Here is a 20,606-nt window from a genome sequence, read left to right as displayed (position 1 = left end):
TAAATCCAGTGATTAAAAATAGCTTGTGCATGTCAGGTGCCTGAACGAATTTGGGAACATGCCCGCAATCCCTTTTGTCTGGCAGGTCTGAACTCCGGCGCTGCCGAATTACAACTGCTTTCATTTGTTTTTCCTGCTTCCCTACCATGTAATGGTCAAGGGCTCATTGGAACCATGTGTGAGCCTGGTGAGTCACCAAATCCTCAGGACTTCAGTGGTAATAATGTGTTAAAACTCCTTTTGGGGGATGGGGCAGGAGGTGGATGAAGGGAAGAGGGAGAAGTCTGAGGTCACTTCCTACAGATGTTCAGTGTGCTGAGCCCTCTCTACAGGCTTCTTTCTCAGGCCTGGCTGCAGGACCTGAAACCAGCTTCTCCATGCAATTTGGAGCTGTCTTGCAGGAGACCATCTCCTTTGTCTTAGGGCAGCTTCCCTCTGTGGAGAGGCATCTCCTCTGAGTTGGCACGTTGTACCCAAAGAGCGTGCTTTCCCTAGTGGCTGTGTGCATTGGCAGCAAACCGAGATACTGTAACTTGAGACTGGCTTGCATTTTTGGTCAGTCAGGTCACTGGAGGGTGAATTGGGGATTTTCTATGCAGCTTCGTCTCCCTTCTTTGCAGTGGTTTTTATTGGCTAGTGACTTCGAAAGGGTTAGGTATTAAAAGAAGTTCAGAAACCCAGTTGTATGTTTCCTAACTCATATGAGTCTGTTCCAGGTCTCATGGTGTCCTATTGTTTGGGACAATAATAGACAGTTTGGTTGGGATGGGTGGCCTCAGCATGGGCACTGAGTCATTTATTGCTTTGCTCTTGCTGGAGCCAAGAGTCCTGCGTGTCCCCCATTGTGTTGTCACATCATTGGGTTTATGAAAATACAGCCAAGGAGCTGAGGAGGGACACTTGCCTCCCTTCTTTGCATTAACCTTAGCCAGAAGCTTTGTGGATTATAGCACCTCCCTAAGCTGGAAAGCCTGCCTGCCCGGTTTCTAGTGCCTATCACAGGAATCACCACTCCCTCCTACTCTACTTCAACCCTGCCTTTGTATGAATGAGAGAGGGCAATAGAGACTGTCTTTCTTTGAGATTCCTTTGCACATTCTTCTGAGATCATTAGCTTTTTTATCAGGAGAATCCTCTTGGAGACCAATGACCACTCTCCACGGGTCATCAACTTCAGAAGCAGAGCTGTCAGTGTGGCTGCAGCCATTTCTCTATTTGTATTGGTCTGAAGGGGTAAAGACACCTTATCTCCTAAACTGGGACTTGTTGTCAGCAGTTTGGCAATGATCTTACCTTTCACACTGCCCTTCTGTGCTGGCCAGAACTCCAAGCCGTTTTATTTGTTTTGTACACTTTAGTTACAGTTGTAAGTTCATGAGAATGTTGACCATTAGGAGGAAATATCACTGCAGCCTTCTGCTTGCAAGAAGTGGAAGTCCCTGGAACTGGCTTACCATCTTAATTTGAAATCATCTCTCTGTGATCCAACATTGGCACTTTCCAGATCATGACAGTGTTGCTTTGAAAGAAGTTCTGTGGTTCAAGGGGGCCGATGCATGAAATACAGACCTAGATTTAAGCATGAGAGAAAGTAACTTGAAGCCTTTTTTATTTTTTCCTTGAGTTTATTTGCCTCTTTTTAAACTTTAACTCTATGATCTCCCTTTATCTAAAAATTATCCTTGTGACAATGAAATATTTGTGGGTGAAATGACTTGTTGTCTGGGATTCGGTGTATAATTCTTCTGCATGTGTGTATGAGTACGCATGTGTGTGGAAGATGAAATAAAAATGGGTAGTATTGATAAATTTTGAATAGAGTTTCTCTCTACTTTTATGTATGTTTGAAAATTGCCAAATAAAAAATGTAAAACTCTATGAGGGATATAGACACCACCTATGAACAGACCTCTTTTAAAAGTGAATTGAGTAAGTGACTTATCCAGTGTGTCTACACTAATGGCATAAGTGAAATCGGAACCCATGGATTTTGATCAACAAGTTGTCAACAATGCATGCCCCTCTCTCTCTTTTTTCTTTATCTTTAGAATCCTATCTTTCAGTTTGGAGAACTGTTCTTTTATCCTCTCCATGTGGACCAGAAGGTTTATTCTTGGTTTACTTTTACTTTAAAAAATATATTTCAGTAAGCCTTTATGTAATGAATTAAACTTCTGTTATATGCAAAGTTGCCCATTAGGTTGAGTCAGGGTTGCACATAAACAGAGAAGGAAGCCAGGTTTTCACTTAACCCATTTGCTTCATATGGAAGGAAGCCTCACTTGCCTGGGTGCCAGGAAAGGAAAAGATTATAGTTGATTCTGTAAATGGCTGTTAATTATGTTCTTACGGGGCTAGCTGTATGAAACCCTGGGTTTCTTGGAATAGTTTTAAGTTTTTAATCACTCCTAAAATCTTTTAAAGTAAGAAAGGAAAAGTCCCATTTTTTTTTTCTCAGCTCTGAAAATGTTAGTTTTCCTGGATATCTGATCCATTTCTGTTTGCAGTAGAATAGAGAGAAAGACCCTGAATTTTAAGAGTTAGAAGACAGGCTTCTAGCCCCAGCTGGTCCCTCTTGGCCTTGTGACTTTAGATCAAGCTCTTGATCTCTCAGGGCCTTGACTTCCTCATCTATGAAATGGGTACCCTGTGATACCTTTCCAGGCCCCTCAGCAGTTTTATGTTTAGACGATATTTTGGAATAGTGTATGTGAAGAGTCTTGGCAAACTGTAAAGCATTCCTCAGGTATAAGGCATATTATTCTCTCTTAGTATTTCTTTCATGCTGCTATTGAGTGTGACCATACCCAACACACATGACTGGTATCATAATCTGATGGGGTTGGGCCCAGTTCAATGGTCATGCAAAACTGGGACGTGCACCTTGGGTTTCTTGTCCTTGGCTCTATCCCTCATCTCCTAACCCTAGGATCCCAGACGCTCTAGTCTTCCCATGATCATTGATTGAGAATGGTGAGAACATAAACTTGTGAGGTCAGTAAGGCCAGATGTCTTGAACTTCTTGCCAAACGAAAGCCACCTAGTGTTTAGATTCTGTGTACCATTGTTGGTCAGAGCCATTCGGTTTCAAAGAACTGAAAAGAATGGTATGAAAAGACACATGAAACACCCTGGAAGGTTCTTGGAAACTGAACAGCCCTTAACATTGAGTTACATGTAAGTGAATGGAAACCCTTGTTTTACGTTTCACTTGAAACATCTATGAGGTGGTTCAGGGTTAGGCCACAATGAAAAATGAGCAGATGTTTCCCTGCATTCAAAATGCCACTAGCTTATTCTTCTGTAGATTCAGGGAAAGCTACCTGCTCGCTTCTGTCTAAATACTGTGCAATCTCTTGCAATGGTTATTTAATCACCAGCTTCTGCACAGCTGTCCTTTCAGAGGTCTAGGGGAATTCCTATAAATATTAACTGAAATTTGGTGTCCCAAGGAATAATCAGTGGGCAGGAAATATAATATAATTGCAATATATTTATGTCCTCATTTCCCAGTGCATCGTGTTTACAATCTCCACTGTGTTGGCATAGTCTTTCTCCAGGCCGGATTCTCAGCATTTTGAAACAAATATGTTATTTGAATTTAAGATATTATAATTATTAGCACAACGGAGATTTCAGTATTTTTCCATAAAATATAATTAGTTAATGTCTTTGGAGGTAGTGATTAACTTCCAGACACTGATTCTAAAATTAGAAATATTTCGTACCTAATGTAAAAATATTATAATAGGTGATGAAGTAAAGTATTTTAAGAGTAAAGAGATATCTGCTTAGGCTAAGTCATGTCAGATTTTTCACCCGTGTAATGATTTTATTATTGTTTTTGATGAGTATAATGAACAGAACTGCTACAATCTGCAAACAACATAAAGGGAATTTTTGAATTAGTATTTTATATGATGAGTTTATTTTCTATTTAATATACACTTTTGAGCATGATTAGTCATCATTTAAGAGCAGTACTCACACAACTGAAAAAGACAATCTTTGCCAACTGTTCACTTACTTATAGAAGGGAGTTTGACTTTTTTTTTTTTTTAAAACTACAATTCTACACTTTATAGGATGAAGTTCTGACTTTTACGTCTGAATCGTTTGGCTCCAAGGACAATGCTGTGCCTTCTCTGGAGCTGATCAAGTCCAAATGCAAGTGTCCTAAGTGGACAGGGATGGTTTCCCCCAGTTGGAATATGAACCCTTTTTTTAAAGAGATCTAGCACTTGAGTCTTACAGCCAGAGGGACAGAGCCAGGCACCTCTGATGGGGCCCCAACAGCACGTGGACTGGGCTTGTGGAGATGGCATTGAGGTGGAAAGGCAAAAGTAATTCTAGCTACTTTCCTGGGAGAGAACAAGTGAGAACCCAGAAATGCCTGCCCCCTGACAGGAAGTAGAAACCTACGTGGAGAATTGTCAGCTCAGCAGTCCTGTCCAGACCACACTGCCAGGGCGTGTGGAGTTATGGGAGGCAGACTCAAGGAACTTCTTTTTCAGGCTTTCTGCTGTCGTCCTTGGCTGCCACCTCACACTGGCATCCCACTGTCCCAGCTTTCATGTTGAGAAGATTCTGGGGGCCTCCTAGTCAGTCTCATCCTTCAGTTCCCGCTACAGCAGAACCACTGCTTGTCTGTTTGGCCTGGCCTGTGTTTTCCACATGTGTTGTCCTGGCCAATTTCCGCCATCAGTAAGGTCCTTTTCATCAAGTCATAAATCTAATGGAGGGAGCAAACACACACAACAAAACCCACACAGTTCAAGTTAATGAATTTGTGTTGGATGGGGGTGAAGGGAGGAAAGTTGCTTCAAATTTGGAAAAATTTAATTCACTTAACATTTGTTGATCGACTTGTGTGTTTAGCCGTGTGCTGGGAGCTGGGGCTGCTACAGTCGTTTCTTCTCTCAGAAGCAATACTCTCTGGTTAACTAGAGAGCCCTTTTCTCTAAAGTAAAACTGATTTCTACTCTAAGGGAAGACATTTCTGGACCTGCCGCTTAGCTGTTCTTGGAGGTGTAGAGTGGGGATGGATGGGGAGCAGCCATGTGTTTCTTAGTGACTCATTTGATGATTACTCCATCGTTTGAAGGGCTGGATGTTATGTAATCAACATTCTATCCCCTCTCCCAATTACTTCCCTCTAACAATCTGGGATTTTCCATCATTTTGTCAACCTTCCTGGAGACATGTTGATTTTTTCCACTAGATTTTTTTGGGCATGTCCCAGGGCAACCCAAACTTACCACTCCCTGGAACTTCAGATTCCTCGTCATTGGCAAGGCCTGGAAGAGCAGCTAGGGAGCCCTTCTGTTCTTCCAGGGCACAGCCTGGACTCTAGCAGTTTCCTGACACTATCGCTAAAAGCAAACAAGAGAGAAAGGGCCACCTGTCCTTCTTTTATGCAGTGTAATCTCCACTTAGTTCGACATTCAGAGGCAATATATTTGCTCCTTTCTTCAGAGGTTTATCCTATGCTTAATTTCATTCAGCCCATAACACATTGTTTGTGTCCAGGGAGTATTTTTTAACCAAGCGAAATTTAGGAATGGCCAATTGAAGAATTTCTGTAGTAGCCTTGCCTGGAACTTAGTCATTTTATAAGTCAGTCTCATGGGATACACTGAAGATTCAGGTTTCTAGAAATCACTTTGGTAAAGTGTATCACTGTCAAAAGGTAACAGGAAAGCTAGTAGGGATTCTCAGCTCATTTCTTTGCTTATTCACTTTTTGTGGGAAATTGTGCCTGAGGTGAATTCAGAAGATGTTTACGTTCAGCTATATTTATGTACCAACACTGTGAACGTGGTCCGCAAATACAGGAGGATCTGGATGGACATAGCAGAGATTAAGGTGCATGTGGGTGTAGCAAATGACGATACATTTGCAAATCTGCAGGCTGTAATGCCTCACTCTTCTTCACTACTGACACTAACCAAGCTTTATAGATTTTTCATCGCATATGCACTTCAAATTGGCTCACTTATGTTATCTGCCTTGCCACTTTTGTAGTCAAAGCCACCATCCTCCCTCACCAGGACTGATGCAGTAACTTTCTAAAATGTCTTGCTCATCCATTCATACTCACCCCCTAAACCACTCTTTACAGAACAGATAAGGTGATCTTAAAACAAAATGATCTGTTTTTAGTTGATGCTGATGTCCCTGCTCTGAGGACTACACTTTGAGAACCACTGATCTGGAGTATTCTTTTCTTCCTAAATTCTCATGCATCCTTCACATCTCAGGTCAAACATCTCTCTTCTTCTAAGGGAGGTCTTTCCTGTTTCCTTCAGACTTCTAGGAATTCCTGTTGCACATTAATGTTGCATCATGTACTTCTCCTTTGAAGCCCTTATTAACACTGCATTTGAACATTTAACTGTGTAGATAGATTTTTAGTGGCTGAATCTACTGCAAGAATCAGATAGCTAGCTTCTGTAGAGACTATTTCTGTGTTGTTTCTTTAATTCCTTGCACAAAGCAAGTGCTAGATAATCATTTGTTGAATGAATGAATATTGTTATTTCATTTTCATAGGTAACTGAAAGCATGTAGTAACATTAATACTCTCAGTAAATGTGAAAGATAAGCAGGGACTGTGTATAAACTAGTAGAGGTGCTCAGGAAGAGTAAACATATTTGTTTGTCAGGGATGCGGGACATTTTAGGCCTAGCACAATGTGGAAAGCCCCTTAAATGTTGTCTGCTCATGCTGGCACAGTGGCTCATGCCTATAATCCCAGCACTTTGGGAGGCCGAGGCAGGTGGATCTCTTGAGGTCAGGAGCTCGAGACCAGCCTGGCCAACATGGTGAAACCCTGTCTCTACTAAAAATAAAAAAAACTAGCTGGACATCATGGCACATGCCTGTAATCCTAGCTACTCAGGAGGCTGAGGCAGGAGAATCGCTTGAACCCAGGAGGCAGAGGTTGCAGTGAGCTGAGATCACGCCACTACCCTCCAGCCTGGGCAACAGAGTGAGACTCCGTCTCAAAAAAAAAAAAAAAAAAAAAAAAAAAATTGCCTGCTCTGGTGCTCTGGGGAGGATGCTAGCACAGTTGTTTCTCAGCTTGCCTTCTTACCGCCCATTTGTAATGTTTTATGATTGGTTCATTACCTATATAATTTTTGTTATTCATATGCAATTTTTTCATGCAGATATGGAATGTGCAGATGTCCCACTATTAACTCCAAGCAGCAAAGAAATGATGTCTCAAGCATTAAAAGCTACTTTCAGTGGTTTCACTAAAGAACAGCAACGACTGGGGATCCCAAAAGGTATGGTTTTGTAGTTGGAAAAGGAGTGGTTGGGGTCAGACCTTTCGGGAAGACTCATTTTCTCACCTGGAGTGTGTGAGGCAGACGTTACACTAACCACATTGGAGTCAGCAGCTATGGGCCATGGCTGTCATCTGTTAGGACAATCGTGACACACATACTGAGGCTGCCCCATCTCCTGGGCTTGTCCCTGCCATCTTGGTATGAGGACAGTGGTCCTCAAACTTGCCTGTACGCTAGAATCCCTTCTGGATCTCTTGGAGCAGCTCTGATGTTGGGCATGACACCTGCTGTCATCTGAACTTCTAAGTGTCATTGGCGGGTGTAGCCAGGTTAAACCTCAGGTCGTGTATGAAGATCGCATGTTATCAATACTACAGTGCTACTCAAGGCATAGCTTATGATAAGTACAGACTTTGCAGAGTATCTGGTATAATACAGGCACCTAATAATGTTATTACCAAGTGCCATTTGAATGAATGACTGCTACTAATTGCTACAATTATTAACACTATAATTGGCTAAGATAAAAAATAATTGAGAATAATAGTCTCAAGTATATTATAAGTTAAGAGCAGGGAGAGGCATGAGCAATCTCTTGTTATTATTGCTATTAAAGAAGCCATTTGTTCTCTTGTTCAGGGCTTTAAATAAGTCCAATGGGAATAAGGCAGTGAGAGAGGAGATGCATGGAAATCTTTGCCTGCAAGGACAGAGAATACTCATGTGGTACTTTTTGGCTGGCAGTAGTGACCTCCTAGCTGGTGAAATAGAGAAGGCGGAGATGATGAATGTGGAAGGGAGGGTTATGGAAGGCACTCAGTGATGTGCAGGCTAGGCTGGTGCTTCCTCATTCGATGAATAAAGACAGCATTCTCAGCTAAATTCAGCTCCTTCAGTCTTCTCTCTGAGGCTTGGATAGGAGTTAAGAGCCCGACCTGCTGGATCTTCATGTGATCTCTTTCCTCAGACCCCCGGCAGTGGACAGAAACCCATGTTCGGGACTGGGTGATGTGGGCTGTGAATGAATTCAGCCTGAAAGGTGTAGACTTCCAGAAGTTCTGTATGAACGGAGCAGCCCTCTGCGCCCTGGGTAAAGACTGCTTTCTCGAGCTGGCCCCAGACTTTGTTGGGGACATCTTATGGGAACATCTAGAGATCCTGCAGAAAGGTAAATATGTGGAAACAGGGAGAGGTGGAGGTATGTGGGGTTGCTGTGAGAGTATGTAGGGGGCTCACCCAATGGTGGGACGTCAATGCCTTTCTCTGTGGGCATCCTATTGTAGGACGTATGTGGGGATGTGCCTAGTACACTGCTCAGCATACAGCAGGTGCATTGGGGGTCCAGATATTAATCTTCAGCAAGATTGTACTACTGAAGCTTCTTGGATTGCAACATTCTAATCCAGGTCCTTATCTCAAACCCATGCCCTGTTTGAACAAGCAGTGCCCACAGCCAACCCAAGAATAGTTTGTGTTTGTTTGTTTGTTTGTTTTTTCTGCAATCTTAATATACACTGCCTTGATGCATGCCACATAATACCTGATCACATCCCGGGAAAGCTTAGCTTCTGAGACGGTATTAATAAGACAGATTTCTCTGCCCACTAACTGAATTGGAATTGCAGTAGTGCATCATACCTTTCACATCTGGAGCAGGAACTGGGGTTATATCGGGACGCTATGTTGCAACCTTGTAATGACATGGCCTCCCCTAACAGCCTCTTCCAACCCTTTTGGACCAAGTGACTCATGTACCACAGTCCTGGCTGAGTATAGAAACAGCAGCAGGCGGCAAACTTGGGTGTTTTTGCGCTTATTTTTCTGAATTTTTTCTTAAAATAAATTGCAGTTACCAGCAGTCAGCAGTGCCCTCCAGCTGACTGTAAGCCTAGAAGCCCATTGCCCTCTCTAACCCAGGCCCACCCTTTCCCTGTGGTCATCAGCTCTAACCCTTGGCACAGACGCTGGGGGAGGGGAGCAAAACTCAGGATTAGCACTTTTACCCCACATAATACCTTCTTTTGTTTAAGAATATATTCCATTCTGCAGTGCTCAAGAGAGACCCGAGCTAGATTTCTCTGTGCTCAAAAGTGTTATCTTTATTCCTTCTTTTCACCTTCTGTTGAAAAATAAGACATAAAGGAACACAGGAAAGAACTAGGTGAGTCTTTCTGTGGCTGCTTTTACCGAGGATGGCAGGCAGTTGCACAGGCTTCCCCAAAGCACCGGCATGTTCTCCGTGCACAGACACCCACTCATAGGTGTTGACATGAGCGACCTGTTTATAGAGGGAAACGATATGGCAGGCTCCTAACAGATCAGATTTGACTGTTGACTTCTAAACACAATAGCAGATTCCATCAGAATGTGTAACCCAATATATTCTACTAAGAGGCTGTTTTCCTCCGTTTATCACAATGGACCTGCCAGGTGTTTTGGGCTATCTAAGCTCATCTCTGATTGTAGTTAGAATTAATATCTTTATCATGTCTCCTTGTTTCCAAACTGCTTTCAAATATGTTTTCTCTTTGGATTATCAAAATAACCGTGTGAGATAGTAAGGACAAGTCCTATTATTGTCCTTGTCTGTAAAATGAAGCTCAGGGTAGGTGATTTCTTCAGTATCACTCATCTCCTTTTCTTCATTTTATTTCAACTTTCAATACACTTTTATTTTATTTTATGTATTTATTTTTTGAGACAGAGTCTCGCTCTGTTGCCCAGGCTGGAGTACAGTCACGCCATCTCGGCTCACTGCAACCTTCGCCTCCCAGGTTCGAGCGATTCTCCTGCCTCACCGTCCTGAGTAGCTGGGACTACAGGCGCAAGCCACCACGCCTAGCTAATTTTTGTATTTTTAGTAGAGTTAGGGCTTCACCATGTGGTGAAGGTCAGGATGGTCTTGATCTCTTGACCTTGTGATCTGCTCACCTTGGCCTCCCAAAACATTGGGATTACAGGCGTGAGCCACCGCACCCAGCCTCAATATATTTTTATTTAACTTAAAATTTAACATCCCATCCTGTGCTTTTTGTATAATAATGTGGACTCACAGGGGCCTTCTGGCCCCTAAGACTGGTTTGGCCTCGCTTAGGGTAAAGGAATAATGTAAGAAAATTTAAGAGAATTAGGATATAAGTCAGTATGTTTGAGAGCAAAAGTCATATCATCCCACCCAATATTCTGTTGAGAGAGGCAGAAAGAATTCTCCCTCTTCAGGTTCAGTTACTTGAAGAGATGAGCATGATGTTTGTGCTGAGCCTACAGCTTTTGTTCTGTAATTAAACTAAAGCAACACAGCACCAAAAGAGCATAGCTGTTTGGGGTGGGGTGGAAGGTGAAAGGTACGGGGATGTTTCAATCTGATAAACTGCTAAAGCAAAGTTTAATCATTTTATCTCAACTGGGAACTGTTTTTCTGTGCAGGCATAAACTTGTTTTCCCATCAGACTTTGGTCCTAACAAGCTATCAAATACCTGAGGAAAAACCCAAACCCATACTCTCTCTATGTCAGATTCTTATGGTGAAATATAATCAGACTGCTCCATACAAGAATCGGAGCCATGGCATTTGTTCCAGGGTAATTAGAGGATCCTAGGCTTACTGCAGCGTCGTGCAGAGCTTTCTATCCACAGGTGCACTTCGTCTCCCTTCCTTTCCTTTTCCTAGGGGAGTTGGCATCTGGGCAGGAGCTCGGTTGGGTTGCTTTTCTCTCCCTTGACACAAGCCCAGTCGCATTTCACCAAATGGAGTCACCTTACCAGTGTCCTGCTTCTTGTCTGGGCCTGAACTTGAAACCTGAGGGCAATGGGAAAAATACAAAACAAAAACCAGACGTCTGTTAGAGGAAATGGAGAATGTAAAATCTACGGCCTAAAGACTGCAATACATTTTTGAGAAGTTTTGAAATTGATCAGTTTGGGGGTTGGGGATTGATCCTGCTAACCTGGGATGTACTCAAGCCTTTGGCTATAGTGTGGGCGACATACATGCAGCACGAATGCATTGAGAATGAATGCTGAATGCCTTCTCAGCCCTTAGAGATTACTCATGGATTCTCTTTCCAAGATACTAAATCCCATTTTGCAGCTACTGAAATAATAACCTTAGTCATATTTTTTTGATCTCATCTTTACACAAGGCCACAGTCAGGACAGACTCAGATACCAACCCAGTTAATGAGTATGCAGATTTCTTAGAAAAGGGGTTGAGATCATTGTGGTCTTTGCATCCAAGATCCTTTTAGGCCAAGCATGACTTGACTATTGACCTCTTTGTTCATTCCCTATCTGTTCATTGCAGAGGATGTGAAACCATATCAAGTTAATGGAGTCAATCCAACCTATCCAGAATCCCGCTATACCTCGGATTACTTCATTAGTAAGTTCATTTCTACCCCTCTTCTCTCATGATAATAGGAAACTAGGAAAAGACCCCTATCTCAGTCAATCTCAGGCTCCTTCATGGTAATTCTATCAAAAATAATATCTTCTTAGATGTAGACTCTTCTTTGTTACTTTATTTTATTATTTTCCACAAATCACAAAGTTTCAACCTATGTATATGTTTCATTGACCTACCAAGTTCCTACACACTGGGATCCTTCTCTGATATCTTCACCTGAAAGTCATGCAGAGAGACTGCAACTGGACCCCTGAACTTTTGTTCCTATTTGCTACTGTGCACTATGATGGCCAAAAGAGGGTTGGGTTAGGGATTTGATCTTGGTCTTTGTTCTTTCCTTTTTACTAGTGGAGATGACAGCATTTCCTCCAAAATCCTTCTGTAATAGTGTGCTATGCAGCTTCAAATTCTATTATAGGAAATACAGTCTTCTCCTTTTTCATGTAAGATACCCAACCATACTGAAGAGATAGCCTGAGGGAAAGAATGAATGTAGGCCTGTTGCACTAATGTAAGCTCTGAGATATAGGACCATCTTATCTGATGGCTCTGCTTTTTATAGGGAATATTAAACAGGTTTTATTTTTTCCTTTTATCTTCTTACATTATTACAATTTTTATTCCAGTAACACAATGATATTAACTACTCTGTGTCAAGAGCTTATTGTGTGGGGAATGTTGGTGGGCATTTTACCTCTATCCTCATTTCATCTTCATCACAGTGCTCCAGGAAAAATCGCAATCACCCCCATTTTATAGATGAGGATATGAAGTCAGGAAATCAGTTATCTTGTCAAGGGCTAAAGCTGTTTAGTAGTGGACAGGGTTAAAAATGCAAGCCTTTCTGATTTAAAGTATTTTCCCTTTATTCTCTAAGGAGCTTGTTCCACATCATAGGGCCCTGTAGATGGTGAAAACTGCTTATTTTAGGTACAAATCTCTCCTCTCTTTAATTGCAAACCCTTTGTTTCCAGGCTATGGTATTGAGCATGCCCAGTGTGTTCCACCATCGGAGTTCTCAGAGCCCAGCTTCATCACAGAGTCCTATCAGACGCTCCATCCCATCAGCTCGGAAGAGCTCCTCTCCCTCAAGTATGAGAATGACTACCCCTCGGTCATTCTCCGGGACCCTCTCCAGACAGACACCTTGCAGAACGACTACTTTGCTATCAAACAAGAAGTCGTCACCCCAGACAACATGTGCATGGGGAGGACCAGTCGTGGTAGGTCATATTTCTTCTCTAAAAGCTCTTGGGTTTACATGAATTACGTGACTTTGTGAGTTTTTTTCAGGTTCCATTTTTTTCTTTCTCATTTATTAGACCTGCAGATTCCTCAGTTTCAGCCTTCCCATCTTAGAGTGTCCAGCTACTGAGAACTTTTCATCGTGGTGTTTTAGCCAAGTCCATTATTATGACAAAGGCCATGGGGTCCACAGTGAAATCAAAATCAGTCAATCTAAGAAATTAAATGTCTTACTTGGGCAAAATGTTTTACTCAATTAATAACTCTAGTTGAATTTGGTCATTTTGAAAGGTATGCTCTATTTTCCTTGAGGAGGACATAATCAAATAAAAATGGTTCAAGTGGCCACCCTGGACAACCCTTAAGCTTAGCATGTGTCCTGGTTCTCCTCCCAGAGGACTCCTGGGTCTGACTGTACATCCTGGCTTGGTACCTGGAATGACCTCTGCTGGCCAGCCTGGGATCTTTAGCCTCCTGTGACTTTGTCGGTTTGGGAAGATACAAGATGGTTAACCAACGGTTTATTTGGAACCAGTCATCAGCAGTGTGGTGAAAGTGTGTATTTAGCTAGAGGACCAGGGAAGGAGGTGGCCAGGGGTTTCCAAAAGAAGGTAGTTTTGTTAACGTGACTATTATAATAATGATAAAATATTCACTGTGAGAGAAGAAAATGTTTCGAAATAGAGCTGGCTGACATAAAGCAAAAAAGGTGAAATGCACCCAATTTTTAGGAACAGGACATAAACACTCAGAGGTACAGCCTACCTAGTAAAGTGTCCAAATTGTTTTGTTTCTGAGAAAAATGCAGTCTATTGTAAGAAAGGGTTTGTCTATTTAGCAAGAGCTAGATGATTTCTAAAAAGGTGAAAAACATGACTTTTCTGGTGGGTAAATGGGAAAGAATTATAAATGGGAAGAGGAACAGGAGAAAGCTCATCAGGCGGGGCTTGAGTCAGATGTCAGGCTGGGGCTGGCCTATTAGTGATTTCTGCTCAATGACTGACCATATGTGGTACCTATTGTGAGGGTCTTGAAGGAGAGCCCAATGGTACCTTTACTTTGAAGAATCATGGGTCATGCACATTGTCTTCTTCTTCGAGTATTCAGACTCACACTTCCTCCTAGCAGGCCTAGGGATCACCAACAAGCCCTGCAGAGGGAAAGTCCCTGCAAAATCAGAAGCCTTAATCTTCCTTCTTAAGGCCCCAGGGTGTTAGTGTTTCAGACCGAAGGGGATGGGTGGGACCAGTCGGCCTTCCCCTTTCTGGCTCTTTTTTATTTTTGGGTGCGTGTCTATTTAAATACGTACACACAAGTGTGTGTATATGTGTTTCTTTTTTATCAGGCAAGTCAAAGCATTAAAACAACTTTCCTCCTTGTGGGACTTTCTGTACATCTACACAGTGAGGCCAAGCCTGTGGGTTTGGGCTCAGCCGTGTTGTAACTTTGGGTAGATCTCCTGTCACATTGTTTTGAAATTGCATCTGGCTTTGCATTTGTGTAATTGTCTCTTTTCCGTCTCCTTTTCTTCGTTCTTGGTTTTGGTCCCCACCACCCCTCCAACCCCAAACTAATGACTATGGACCAAAAGTGACCCTTACAAAGAGACACGAGGTATTTCTTTCTGGCTCCACTCTTCTTCCCTCCCTCCAAGTTCAGGCCACAAAAACTTGAAGGGAAGACCATTTTGTGCAGGGCTGTTTTCTGCATGTTGGAAGTGCTGCAAACAGGGCCTATGCAAAGGGCCAATTGAATCTGAGATGCTGTGATTGGTCTAGACCGAAAGCATTACTGTTAGCTGATTGTTACTTATACTAATCATAGTACAGTATTCACAGGCTGCATTACAGCATACAGAGTGCTTCTATGCCCCACTTATTTGGGCCCTAAGGACTGTCTTTGTACGAGTCTGCTCAGTGGGTGGCTGGGTGCTGCCGCATCTTCTGTTTTGAGTGCTCTGAGGTCTGTTCGGTGGAGTCAGATAGCTTTGGAAGGAGCTTGCTGAGGCCCTTCTCAGAAAGGCTGGCTAGTGGACAGTTTAGAGAACACAGGTTTCCCTGCATGACCACAGCAGCATAACTGAGTATCTAATCCAGTTGGATTCTACCCATTTTTGGAGAAAATACCCGTAAATGAAGGTTCCCAGCACCAGGGTTGTGAAATCGAGCTAAAATGAAAGTTGCCTACCGCTGTAAACCACAGCTCTCAACAGGGTTGCATTTGCCTCATGTTTGGGGGGTCGCCAGAGACTGGTTCTGGCTTGGTTTAGTCCCCTTGCTTAGTGGGACTCCTTGGAAACTCTACTATCTTGCTTGTGAAAATTCTGATGTCCTTTTTCTCCAAGTATAAAATTGGCTGATAGAGATGGAATCATTTCAGAGAGACTTTAGCATAAATACTATCGACTTGGTGGGGTGTTGATGAAAATATAAATTCTCCTTCTTAGGCTTTTGGTATGTTTGTCTCAAAAAGAAAATAAATGACCATGAAGATCAGTAGCTGGTATGAACAAATACCTTTTTATGAGACGCCACAAAATTTCCTGTTCTGCTAAAACAAGGCTTTGACATTCTGGTTGTAGGCTGTTTTCTTAAATCATTTAGTGTGAATTTCTTGAAGAGAAAATTAGATGATCTCTAAAAAGGTGAAAAAGATGACTTTTCTGGTGGGTAAATGGGAAAGAATTTTAAAGAATTATAAAGAAATATATATTCATTTTTAATAAGAATGAAGAAGTGCCCTTTTGCTAGTGGACTGGGTGGGCAGGGCTGATAACTCCATGAAGCTCTTCAGTTTGCTTTCCAGAGATTACCCTCCTCTGAATGGATGAGTGGAGGAAGGAATGAGATGAAACGGATGACACCACCTTTCTGTTTAAAGCAGTTCTGGAGGGGTCAGGATGTAGAGAAAACCTACAGCAGTGGATTTTACAAAAAGTACACACTCAACCAAATACATCTTATCCGGATCTTTAAGCAATGTTGGGAGCAACACATTTTCCTATATATTTAATTTAGGTCTGGGCATCTGTTCATGTTTGATTTTTATTGTTTTAACCAATCTCTGCTGTCATGGGGGGAAAATACACTGGAAGCACACTAATATGAAGTTGTATAAGTCAGCCTTATTCTGGGATTTGAAATTTATAGATCAACCACCCCTGAACAATTAAGAGTTGACTTACGGATATTTCTACATAAATATTTGTCACATCCCTTTGCCTTTTGGCCTGTGCTGAATTGAGGTGACCATCTAGTCTCCTATGATTTAACTTAGGTTACTTGAAAAGTATCTGAAAGTTGCATATGAAAACCATTACTGTGAGCCTTTTTTAGCTCTTAGATGCATTTGTTTTCCTCCAAAACTTTTTTTTTTTTTTTTTTTTTGCTAGCCTCCTTTTTAGTGGCATTTTTACCAATGGAAATTTCTCCAGGAGCTATTGTGCAATCATAGCAGCTGTTTATAACCTGGTTTGGGAAATTAATGAACTTGCATGATCTTGTGGTCAGTTAAGAATGCCTTAAGCAACTCACACAGTAAAGGATTTCTGACACTGCTGTGGACCTTAACTCTTTAATAAACCTTTTAAATATTGCCTACACTTTCCCAGTGAAGTTTAAATTTCAAGTACATAATTTTACTTGGAGAGGATAAAGAATATGGTTTTCTGTTTAGAAGAGTGACAGTGTGTGATTTTAAAAAATCTCTTGGGAAAAGCATCTTACACCATCTTACTCTATTTGAAAAGGCATAGGGTCAGTACATGTATTTCATATTAAAATAGTATTTGGGAAAAATGCTAAAAAATAGCACTTAGTTCCAAGGTCAAAACAGGCTAATCTGCTCTTAGTCTAATGGGATTCTTTCTTTTTATGACCAAAATGTTTTCCAAACTGGGCCTTTTGAAGTCATCTCATTGGCTTGAGCTGGAGTGGGGAATTCAGCCTGACATTGCTCCGATTTCTTCATTTATTCATTGGGCCTACGACATCAGCCAGAAATCGTATCATAACATGTGTGATCCTCAGCTTCTAGATTTCTGGCTTTAGAACTCTTGAGGACCCAAACGCTACTCTGACAGATGTGAGCAGCGTTTGACTCTGAATCTCTGTACTTGGCGTCCTCAAACCAGGCAGCAGAGTGGCCGTGGACCCTCGGATGGTGGCCTAGTGCAGCCCCTTTCCTCAGAGTCAACCCGTGACCCCTGAAGCTTCCATTCGCACTCCCCTCTCCCTTCTTCCATCCCTCCTGCAGATCTGATTAGCAATCTGTCCTCCATAAGAGGGTTTTTACAGTTTTTTTTTTCCCCACTCCCTCCTCCCCTGTCCTCTTCCTACCTCCTCCTTTACCTCCAGGTAAACTCGGGGGCCAGGACTCTTTTGAAAGCATAGAGAGCTACGATAGTTGTGATCGCCTCACCCAGTCCTGGAGCAGCCAGTCATCTTTCAACAGCCTGCAGCGTGTTCCCTCCTATGACAGCTTCGACTCAGAGGACTATCCGGCTGCCCTACCCAACCACAAGCCCAAGGGCACCTTCAAGGACTATGTGCGGGACCGTGCTGACCTCAACAAGGACAAGCCTGTCATTCCTGCTGCTGCCCTAGCTGGCTACACAGGTAGGCGCCCTCCCGCTGCTTAGGCCAACTCCATCTGCACGTTTCTGTGGGTGGGGTCCTGGAAGGCACTCTGCACCTCTGACCAGAGACGAGGAGAGACTCCCTTTTGCAGGGCAGCGGGGAGAAGTCTCTCTAAGAATTCTTTAGTCTCTCCAGCCACTCTGCTTGTGAATAGCCATTGATTTTTGGAAGCAAATAGTATCATTCTCTTCAAAGGGATCATTTCCAAGAATGGTAGGAAACTTATATTTTGGGTGTTTTTCCATGTCTGGGGGAAGGGAACTGTAATGATCTGGCGTTCCTGGAAACTCTGTCTAGTGGCCTGGCATCAGGGGATTTTTCCTGGTCTGCTCTTGGGAGGTCTTTCTAAATACAAAATCAGCAGCAGCATCTCTCCAAGGCACGACTGAATGGCCTCCACACTGGGCTCTTCTGCAGCACGGTTCTCCTTAGGCCAGCTGTTCAAATGTGGGAACAGTGTCCTCAGTGGCACTACACCCTGTCCAGATCCATCCTGGCCTATAGAGAATACCCCTTCTCTCACTCGGCTTTATTATCAGTTTTCTTCCAGGAGCGAAAGCTATAGTTATGATAGTGATGAGTGAAGAAAGGCCATAGAGAAAGGAAGATGTAGGTTGAGAGCTTGAGCTTTGATTGAGACTCTGGTAGTAGAGCAAAACAATTCTTTCTTCAAATGGGTTGTAGCACATCATGCTACTTAACCAGAAAAACATGTGGAGAGTATAGCTGAGAAATAGCCAAGGAGCATTAATGTGTTAATCATCAGCTCTCTCTGTAAGATTGTAGTGTTTTCTAAAAATTAGAAAGTGTGTTGTGAGTAGCTTATTTTAAAGTAGCTTTGATTACTCAGATGTGGTTTAGGCCTTTATTCTTTTATAATTCTCTCCACCCTGGATATGTTTTCATTGTAGGGACCCTTTGTGTGGATGAAGACAAACAGCAAGATCTGTGTTTCTATTGAGGTGTCTCTCTGATCCTTAGAGTATGCTGAATCCTTATTTTTGCATTCAGGGAAGCCTTAGGTCTTTTATGAAGAAAACCAGTGACCTTTGAGAACAACTCAAATGCTTGAAAACTTACTCCCCCTTCAAAGATCAGGAGTGTCTCTCTTATGTTGCATTCCACATAGTTCCTAGTGCAGTTCATTGCATGAGTAGTGCTCAGGAATTATGTGTACATGTTGGAGTAGCAACAAGGTCAAGGCCAGGAATGGAACTTAAAGGTTCTTACTTTATTCTTTCTGCAATACCCTGGTGGTCTTTGCTTGAACATGGCTAGCATGTAGGAACTTACTACTTTTCAAGGGAGTCCTTTCCCATCTTTGAAAGGAGATGATTAGGAAGTATATCCGTTTCCATTAAAAACGTCTGGGGTGAGGAAAAGTGTATTAAGTCACTCTCAGGAAGTACAAGAGTGCCAGCTCATGCAGTTATACCTGTTAGGGGTTAAAGAACTAGACTGCAGTTGAATATAGTGATAGAGGAAGGGAGATGTGCCACTTAATTGGGAAGAGAAAGGAAAGGCAGAGGTAGCTCTAAAATGACTTTGTGGCCTTGGCAGGTAGACTTCAACTGGCAGTGCTTGCTTCTGTTTTTGTGGTGCAGAGAAAACTATGCTCTAGGTCTGAGTTATGTTTGGATAGATTGATAGTTGCCTGCCCACCCTCTCTTCCTTCCTTCCTTCCTTCCTTCCTTCCTTCCTTCCTCCCTCCCTCCCTCCCTCCTTTCCTTCTTTCCTTCCCCTCCCCCTCCCTCCCTCCCTCCCTTCCTTCCTTCCTCCCTCCCTCCCTCCTTTCCTTCTTTCCTTCCTTCCTTCCTTCCTTCCTCCCTCCCTCCCTCCTTTCCTTCTTTCCTTCCCCTCCCTCCCTCCCTCCTTCCCTCCATCCCTCCCTTCCTCCCTTCCTTCCTTCCTTCCTTCCTTCCTTCCTTCCTTCCTTCCTTCCTCCCTCCCTCCCTCCCTCCCTCCTTTCCTTCTTTCCTTCCCCTTCCTTCCTTCCTTCCTTCCTTCTTTCCCTCCCTCCTTCCCTCCCTCCCTTCCTCCCTTCCTTCCTCCCTTCCTTCTTTCCTTCTTTTCTCTCTCTCTCTTTCTCTCTTTCTTCAGACATGGGATAAGGGAGTAAAACATTTAGTGAGTAGAAGAGAAGGGGTGGTGACTATCACTTAAAAGTCTCAAAGTCTGAAGTAATCATTTTAATGAAAAAACATTTTTGGAGCCCTTACCATTTAATTCTTTCTCCTTGACAATTGCAATTTCACTTTTTATACTATCTCATGTGGTGGCGAGAATAATAGTCCAGAAAACAGAAGTCCTCTGTGTTTCCTCCCAACTCTAACACACTGTGTGGTTTTAGGCAAATTTACCTTGTACCCTTTTCTACTTTTAGTGAAGTAGAAGTGTTCATTCTTATCTTGGTGGCAGGAAATCTGTGAAAATGTAATTGAATTAAATCAACTAATTAAATAAATGAATGCTAGACATTGTGCTAGACATAGAGAAAAAAACCCTCAATTATAAGAATTCAATTATTTCAGCAAATGTTTGAGCACATATTGAGTGCAGAAAAGCGAGTATGAGGGCTTACTGTCTCCTTGGATTCAAGATATTTTAAATATCCTTAGACTTGAACTGGATTCTCCTATTGTTGTGGTCTGAATGAAAGTTGGGATTTGTTAGGTATGTGAGGAGCAGCCCACATTTTAGTATTTTTTTTTTTCCTGTAATTGATACCTGGTGAACACCTCCTGCCTGTACTGCAGACTCACCCTATGAGGGTGATCTCACACCCTCATGGTGCCCCCGCCAACCTCATTTAAGATGCATCCTAGGGAATAGGGAAGCAGATGAAATGTGCCCATACAGCCTCACCCACCACCTGAGGGAGTCACTAGAGTGCCTATAAATGGCTGTCTAGCTTTATGCAGACATGTTAAGATGAGCTGAAATTTGCAAAAGTACTTTGGAAAGCAGAAATCATTGTATACACTTGTTGGCAATACATTTTATTGCTTGTAAAAGTCACACTT

General features: G+C 42.5%; 1 protein-coding gene across 5 annotated transcripts in view; it reads left to right on the top strand.

The window, feature by feature from the left end:
* The window catches only part of ETS1 (ETS proto-oncogene 1, transcription factor), a 129,253-nt gene that overhangs the window by 90,130 nt on the left and 18,517 nt on the right, over window positions 1-20,606 (top strand). For 2 of the 5 annotated variants that reach the window (XM_055273703.1, XM_055273704.2), the window contains 5 exons: window positions 7,174-7,293; window positions 8,264-8,464; window positions 11,600-11,677; window positions 12,676-12,924; window positions 17,302-17,562. In XM_055273703.1, the coding sequence (XP_055129678.1) occupies window positions 7,174-7,293; window positions 8,264-8,464; window positions 11,600-11,677; window positions 12,676-12,924; window positions 17,302-17,562 (909 nt within the window). Of the gene's footprint in view, window positions 1-87; window positions 188-7,173; window positions 7,294-8,263; window positions 8,465-11,599; window positions 11,678-12,675; window positions 12,925-17,301; window positions 17,563-20,606 lie in introns of those variants that run through there. The other 3 variants (XM_055273706.2, XM_055273707.2, XM_055273708.2) reach the window with 3 other exon arrangements.

The sequence above is a fragment of the Symphalangus syndactylus genome, chromosome 3 (genome assembly GCF_028878055.3).
Source record: "Symphalangus syndactylus isolate Jambi chromosome 3, NHGRI_mSymSyn1-v2.1_pri, whole genome shotgun sequence".
Lineage (NCBI taxonomy): Eukaryota > Metazoa > Chordata > Mammalia > Primates > Hylobatidae > Symphalangus > Symphalangus syndactylus.
This window is presented reverse-complemented; position numbering and strand designations above follow the sequence as displayed.